The 7833-nt window shown below is 60.0% G+C and overlaps 1 protein-coding gene across 1 annotated transcript; it reads right to left on the bottom strand.

The window, feature by feature from the left end:
• Positions 1 to 415: 415 nt before the first annotated feature.
• On the bottom strand, positions 416 to 6938 carry LOC122488497 (zinc finger and SCAN domain-containing protein 2-like). The gene is made up of 2 exons (XM_043589875.1): positions 4410 to 6938; positions 416 to 2738 (listed from the first exon to the last, which is right to left on the bottom strand). The coding sequence occupies exon 1, from the start codon at positions 5278 to 5280 to the stop codon at positions 4669 to 4671; it is 612 nt and encodes a 203-aa protein (XP_043445810.1). The 5' UTR covers positions 5281 to 6938; the 3' UTR covers positions 416 to 2738; positions 4410 to 4668.
• Positions 6939 to 7833: the final 895 nt, after the last annotated feature.

Raw genomic sequence — 7833 nt, 5'->3', positions numbered from 1 at the left:
CAGAAAGAAGGTGCTGGGGAGAGCCTGGGCTGTGATCAGGGCCGGCGCCTTGGCAACAACAGGACTGTCACAGCTAAGCAGACTAAGCTCAGGAAAGACACGAGGCTGGCCAAGGCCCCCAGGTGATGGGGATCACCGCGCAGGCTCTCAGCAGGTCTGGACTCACTCTCGGCTGAGCAAACAGTCGAGGCTGCTTAAAGGGGCCCCAATATCCGTTACCCAAATCCAAATAGCAGTCATCATCCAGATTGCAGGGGAGGGGGGAGCTAAACTATTCACTGCTGTGGTTTTGATCTCTGCTTGCTATAGCCTTGACAAACCATAGCACACAGCTCCTCGAGACACGAGGGGCGCAGAGATAGAGCCCTTTGCCCTGCTCCCGGCGGAGCCCCAAATGACCACAGCTCACACCAGCTGATGTCGAGAGAACATTTATTCCACTTGGTCAGCTCCGGCAGGTATCGGTGACCGACAGAAATATCCAGCCTGGACGACCATTGACACGCACTCCCGCGTAGCCATGGGGGCGTCCCTCCTGTCCCACTGGCCCAAGTAGGGGAGGACCTGAGGTCTCCTACAGTCATTAGCGCCCCAGGGGAGCCAGCTCACAGCCCAGTGAAACGAACCCACAACCCACGTGTGAACTCACCCGCCACCTCCTCCCACCACCAGCCACCCTCTAGCCTCCAGCACTTGACCCATCAGCCAGTAGACAAGTATTTCCTGAGTGTTATGAGCCCAGCCCTGTGCTGGACCCTGTTGGGGTTCAAGAGGAAATGGCACGTCCCTCGCCCTCAGGGAGCGCACAGTCTAGCTGGAGACTCAACACACACACACACACATACACACGCACGTGCGCACGCATGGAAAGCCAGAGTGCAATGCGGCATGTGCCCCCGAGGGTGAGACGGAGTTAACACAGGGACCGTTCAGAGAAAGAGGATGGAGGTCCTGGTGGAGAAGTGGGTTTGGGGAGGACGGGGGAGGGGCGCATTTCACAGCAATACCAGGGAAGGCAGAGGCCGCAACAGCGCATGAGGGCTGCGTGGTTAGACTGGAGGGAGGTGAGCTGACAATCGATCGGCAGGGAGGCTCCCTCCCTGAGGCTCCCTCCAGGCAGGCCAAGGATCAGAGCAAATGGAAGCTTCTGGAGTGCAGAACGCCTCCTGTTTCTCTGATCTCCCCCAGCACGGTTTGTTATTCCAGGACGAGGCGTGCGGCAGATTTGCAGCAGGCTGCAAGGGAGACGGGACAGGCAAGATCCCAGGGCAGGAGCTGGGGAGGGGGGCCTCCAGACAACCCTGACCAAAGCCCAGCTGGGCCCTAGGACCTCCCACCAGAACGCTCCACAGCGCCCCCCACAACTCCCATTGCTGGGATTTGATCTAAATCCATGGCTCCAGGCCTCTCCCCACCCCCAAGAGTTTCACTAAGTAGAACTGCATCTGGAGGTCATCGAAACCCCAGCCCAGCCCTAATCGGCCACACCTCTTCAGATGAGTGGTTCGTTCTGGGGAGGCCAGTGAGCTCCAGGCCAACCCGCTCAGGGTGGAAACAGAAGTCCTCTCCCTGCTGGTGGTCCAGCCTCTGCCCCTCCACATCCATGCACGGACCTCAGGAAAGCTCCTTGGCCTCAGAGCTGGCGGGCACCAGGAGCCAAGCTCCGTCTGCCCCCTCAGCCTTCCCCACATCAGGCCTGGCTAAACACCTGGTGTGGCAGAGGCTTGGCTGCTGGGAAGCAGGATCCCTCCCCCCGGGTGGACCCAAGGTCACGCACACCCTACACCATGGAACTCCCTGCTTTCCCCGCCACTTTCATGGTGAGATCAGACAGAGCCCGGGCCAGGGATCCTGGGCATGGTGAAACCCAGCAGCCAGAGCAAGCACCCCAAATCAGAGAAGAGCGAACCCAGCCCAGAGAGCCTCCAGCAACGTCTGTGGAAGGGAAGAGAGGTTCCAGGAGCCTGAGGCCCCGTGAGGTCTGGGAGGAGAGCGACTAAAAGGGTCCCCTCCTCAGAATTCTTTATTCCTGAGTGAGGGAAGGAAGTTCAGCAGGGGGAGGGAGAAATGCTACTTGTGGGGTGGCCCTGACCCAGGGATCTATCGTAGGTAAGGAAAGAGTGGCAGGTTCTGTCCTGGGGCTGAGATTCTCAGCCAGGAGTCCAGGAGCTCTGGCATTGTTTGTAGATTCTCGTGTCTCCGTGAGTATGCGTTTTCCTGGGGAGAAGGTTCATATCGTTTGCTAGATTTCCCAAGGGTTTCACACCCCCAAAGTCTTAAGAACCATTGCTCTGAAAGGAAAGTGGAGCCTTGCAAGTATGGTTCACACCTGGGGGAAAGGCTTCGCCTCTAGAGCCAGGCCTCCTGCTGACTTTGCTGTGTTCTCTTGGGCCAGTTACTTGCTGTCTCTGATGGGCCAGGCAGGCGCAGAGAAGCTGGCTCTCCACACAGGCACTGTCCCTGCTGCCACATGAGAGTGGAAGTCTGTGGCCAGGCAGCCAGGACGAGCTCTTCTCTGGCCGTGACTCCCAACTGGTTCGGGGAGTTTTTCCACCGGGGCACAGAACCGGCCTCCAATTCCAGGCTGCATCAGTCCCCTCTGCAGGGCACCTCCCGAGGTAGGTCTTCTTAGGGGACATGTCCTCATGCCGGTGGGCAGGGCCCCAGAGGGCCCCATTCCTAGACTCTGTGCCCAGATGTGCCTCACACACTTCCCAGAGGTCCTGCCCACTCCACATCTGTTCACGGAGACAAAGAGATGAGGGTCAGGTCTGGGGCTCTGACACGGCCCTGCCCAGCCACCCCTCAGCCACCTCTCTGGGGCTAGGCGGGAGGAGTCCGTGGGGCCACCCTGCACTTGTCCAAGGCTTTCAGCCAGTCCTTTTAGCCCCCTACAGAGCACTCCAGGATTATCAATCCCATGAACCCCTGAGACAACTTGGGGTTGGGGCATGTGGGCTCCAGATGTCCCAGGTCCCAGATTAATCTCTTCATCTCTGCCACTAAATACTAGTCCACACTGCAGCACCCAGCTGGTGGCAGGCCAAGGGCCACTGATGTCCAAGGAGCCACAAACTCTAAGGAAGGACAGAGGGCAGGGACAGGTCTCCAGCACCTAGCAAGGTGGTGGCACAGGCTGGGCACAGAGCAAGGGCTCTGTGAGTGCAGGTCCCCTCCGACGCCCCCAGCTCCCTTCCTCCCAACCTGCTACTGTGGATGCCAAGACCCCCTCGGGCACCCAGGGGCGCCCCTGCCCAGGATCCTACCACGTGGGATCTTGTCACATCCCCACAAGCTCCACACTCCATTTTCCCGCTAGTAAGAGCTTCTCTTGTGGGCAGTGAAATAGAGATGAAGGGTCTTGGGGGCCAGGCTTGCACTGTGACACCACAGTACTAAGTACTAAGTGAGTACTAAGTGAGCTTTGGGGCAAGCTTGGGTGAGCCTGTTTGTTCACCTGCCAAATGGCTGAAGAAGCCTGTGCTTCAGAGCACCAACTTGGAATCAGGAGCCTAGGAGACAGTCCTGGCTCTCCCCCTTGGTCAAGCCTCTTAGCTAGGGGCCTCATTTTCTCTTGCCCAGATGACCCCACAATGCTGGAGGCTCCTGCTCACCCCACTTTGACCTGTCCTCACAGTGCTTGCATTACCCCTTGAACTGTATGTCTGAGATCACCACGCTCTACTCATTAAACATCTTGGTGTCCTCTCTTTAGGGCCACAAAGTCCTTTGTGGGGCACATATGGGCCTCCTCTATCTGACCCCCACCTCGGAAACCCCACACACCTTTGCTCTCCCTAGAGAACCTCTATTCATCCCCCGGACCCAGTTCAAGCCATCAAACGCTTTGGGTGACACCAATCACCTCCCCCACCTCCCAGAATACGTTATAGTTTGTCCACTAGGATAGCCTGCATCACCTGTGTGTGTACCAAGTGTCACCCCTCAGATGCAAGGCTTTGTGTCAGTGCCTCCTCCCAAGAGCACAGCACTGTGCGTGGCACACTGGGGTGCTCAATAAATGTTTCCAGACCAGTGCTGTCACCCTCTTTTATCTAGTAATATTGACTACAATCCTCACAATATCCCAGGGAGAAGTCCCTCTTAAACACAACTTAAACAGATGAACAAACTGAGTCATAAAGTGCAATGATTTCTCAAGTACACCAGATAGTAAGTGTTGGAGTCAGGAGACCTTGGGTGTGGAGGGGGTAGGGGGTGGGTGGGTCTGGGGACTGTGGAGAGAGGCCCTCTCCAGGTGACCTTCAACTCTGACATTCTGGGAAAGAAGATCTAGTAAGAAGCTTGTCATACACCCAGAGCCCAGTTCACCCCACCTTCCCTGCCTGCCCCTGACCCCAACCCCTGCCCAGGCCTGAGAGGGGATCGGGCCAAACCTTAGGTCTCACCTACTCTAGGCCGGGTGAGCCAGAGGAGGAAAACCAATGCAGGGGCCCAAAGCAGCTGTGGACGACCAGCCGTAGGGTGGAGAAGACTCGGAAAGAGGCGGCCCAAGCGGGGCAGCGGCCCACTCCTTCAAGACCCCAAGCCAGCCCTCCCCGTCTCTCAGGATCAAATCCAGAACGGGGGCCGCAGCCCAGCGCCATCTCCTGGAGTCACGGACGCGGCTCTGGGGCAGGAAACCGGCGGCGGCAGGCCTGGCGCGCATCATAGCACGCGGCCTAAATGGGCCGCCTGGCCCTCGGGCCCGTGGCCGTGGCTGCGCTGGTGGGTCTTGAGCGAGCCCTCGCGCGCGAAGCTCTTGCCGCAGCGGGCACAGAAGTAGGGCCGCCGCTCCCCGAACACGCCGGGGCGGCGCGGATGCGGTGCGGGCATGCGCGCGTGGGTGCGCTGGTGGTTGAGCAGGAAGCGCGGCTCGCGGAAGCAGCGGCCGCACTGCGCGCACTGGTGCGGCTTCTCGCCGCTGTGGATGCGCTGGTGCGTGAGCAGGTTCTGCTTGAGGCTGAAGCAGCGGCCACACTCCGGGCAGGGGAAGGGCCGCTCGCCGGTGTGCGTGCGCTGGTGCACCTCCAGGTTGTGCTTGACGCTGAAGGCCTTGCCGCACTCGGGGCACACGAAGGCGGCCGCGCGGCCCACCCCAGCGTGTGCCTTCTGGTGGCGCACCAGGCTGGGCTGCTGCGAGAAGGTCTGGCCGCACAGTGGGCAGCGGTGAGGCTGCTCCTCCGCGGGGTGGTGGATGACCAGGCCTCGCTCGTCCCCCAGACCCTCCTCCCCGTCCCCCGCAGGGGACCCGCCCCCCGAGGACGCCAGCTCTGTCATGGGCACTTCCAGCCGCAGTCACCAGTCCCTGGGGAGGCAGAAGCAGAGAGAGGAGTCAGGGGTGGGGGGATCCAAGGATCAGCCGGCCCCCAACCTCAGGGTCACTGGACCTTGAACTGGCTTCCCACAACTTCAGCATCCACCCCTCTACAGTCTTGTTCAAGCCAGCGTTCCCCTGCTGGAAAGCCCTTCTTTCTCCTCTACCCTTTAATCACACCCTGCCCCTCCTTAAGGCCTTTCTCAAGTTCACCTCCTGCTAGAACCTTTCCCTGGCCCCTCCAGCCCCTCCTGAGCCCTACGGCCCAACCTTATGACCCTCAGTCATCACAAAGCCCTGGCCCGGTGATGCCTTAAGGACAGAGCCGCCTCTTTCTTTTATCCCCAACAGCAAGCACCCAACCTGCCACACAAAGTACTGAATAAATGCCAACGGGTGATATCCAAGGGCTTCTAGTCTTACAACTTAGCACCTGCATATGTCTTATCTCTCCAACCAGCATCTGAAGGAGGGAGGGGATAGGTAGGTGCATCCCCAATCTGGAGGGAGGGATGGGGTCACTGGTGGCTCACAGATATTTTTGAAAAGCGTAAAAGAAGAAACAAAACAAAAACCCTGTACACTTGAAAGTAATCTCAATTAAACATTAAAGGCAGCAGCTCTTTGTTTATCAAAATGTGGCACGCCTGCAAAAGGTTTGCAAATCACTGAAAGGGAGGGTGACCTTCCCTGGGGGGCGGGGGGGGGGGGTGGCGGTGCTGGTCTCAGCTTGATTCCTCTTGGCATCCCCAAGACACGGAAGCCTGACCCCGAGGCTCAGCAAACACCCCCAAGTTCGGCTCCATTCCATTCATGCTGGTTCTAAGGATTCTCTTCCCCATAGCACCGTGGTCTCTTAAATTGTTTCCCATTGTCCTCACAGCAACCCCAAGGAAGGAACAGGCTTATTGAGCCCTACTTTATAGACGGGGTAACGGAGGCACAGTGAGGTCACCTTACTTGCCCAAGGTCGCACAAGGTGAGCTCGGACTAGGCCCTAAGTTTCCTGACTCACTGTCAAAAGCTCCTCTCAATGTGCCAGCTGCTCACCAGCTAAACTCCCCTCAAAATACACATGCATGTACAAGACCACCACCACCTGACCACTGCAGAGTTCTAGATCACCCAAAGGGCCACTGCTCCTGTACAACCCTGTCTGCAACCACTCCTCCCATGCCCTCCCCCCCAAATAAAAGCCTAGGGCTCCTGTTCCTGCAGAGCACTGAGGCCTGCCCCAGAGCAGGCTGAGCCGGCACTCCCCTGCGGTCCTCCACCCCCATCAGGGACCTAGACCTCCATGCAGGCCTTCTCTACACTTCCAGATCTCACTGTTCACTACAACCTCAGTCGATCTATCTGCAGAGTGGGGTCTCAGAGATCCCCCTTCTTTCTCCCCCTACCCTCAGGCCAGGGTGGAACACACACCCGCCCTGGAGAAGGGGACCAGTACTACTTGCAATGGACCCCACCCACGAGGCTCTCAGCCCGCCAGCTGCACTGACATTTGCAAAGACAGACCATCACGGTCCCCTCGGCCAATCTCAGCCTGCCCTTGTCCCTGGACAGCCTCCTCGCTCTCCCCGGCATGTATCTCCGACCAAGGACCCCACTACGGAGAGGGTCTAAAGCCACGGCCCCCTCTTCTCCCCCAAGTTCCTCCATCCCCTCCCGCACTCACAGCCCAGGCTGCGCCCCTGCTCCTCCGGTCTCCAGCAGTGGCTCTCTCCTCTAGAGTCTGCGCTGCCCAGCGCAAATACGGTAACTCTCCCGCAGCGACTCCCGCGCCCCTTCTCCCTCGCCCCCATAAAGACGGCCAGCCTCCCGCACCGCCCTCCTTATCAAACTGCTGCATTAATCAAAAGAGCTGACCCCACCCACCCGACCTCCGCACCCACAACCGGGCCGACTCCCGGGGCCAGAGCGACCCGGGAGAAATACGGGAAACTCTGCGTCGCAACCTCGCCCCCACGAAAAGACGTAGGCCTCCCACCCTGCTGCCGCAACCCACCCCACGTCGCTGCAAGGCCCGGCCTCCTCGGCCACGGATGCGACCCACCCCCACCCCCAGCTCCCGCGGCGCCCCCCGGGAGAACCACGCGACCCTGGATAAATACGCAATTAAGTCGCGGCGCTCCCCGCTCCCGGAAAGGCTCTGCGCGGCTCCCGGCAAATACGGTAGCGCGCCCGCAGTGACCCGCCCCCAAGGGTCCGGCACTGGCCTCGATAAATACGGTAATCTCCCGCCGCGGCCCCAGCCCCGGCGGCCCGGGACTCACGTGGCGCCGCCTCCCGAGCCCTCCGTCTCCGCCGCAGCGCCGCAGTCGCCAGCGTCGCCGCAGCCGCACAGCAGCCCCGTGAGGCTGGGAGGTCTAACTCGCCAACGACCTGGCTGGCGGAAAAAGGAGGGCTGCGAGCGCTGCGCCCGCCCGGGCAGGAGAGGGAAGCCGACGGGAGCCGCTTCGGGAGCCGGAAGCCCCGCCGGGCGGGTCACCCCAACTTCCCCGGCCCCCCCCCCG

This window comes from Prionailurus bengalensis, chromosome A2 (assembly GCF_016509475.1).
Source record: "Prionailurus bengalensis isolate Pbe53 chromosome A2, Fcat_Pben_1.1_paternal_pri, whole genome shotgun sequence".
Taxonomy (NCBI): domain Eukaryota; kingdom Metazoa; phylum Chordata; class Mammalia; order Carnivora; family Felidae; genus Prionailurus; species Prionailurus bengalensis.
Note: the sequence above shows the minus strand (reverse complement) of the source record. Positions and strands in the feature narration are given on the sequence as shown.

Bases quoted from the DNA above. Each gene is read 5' to 3' on its own strand.
- LOC122488497 (XM_043589875.1), bottom strand. From the start codon at position 5,280: ATGACAGAGCTGGCGTCCTCGGGGGGCGGGTCCCCTGCGGGGGACGGG.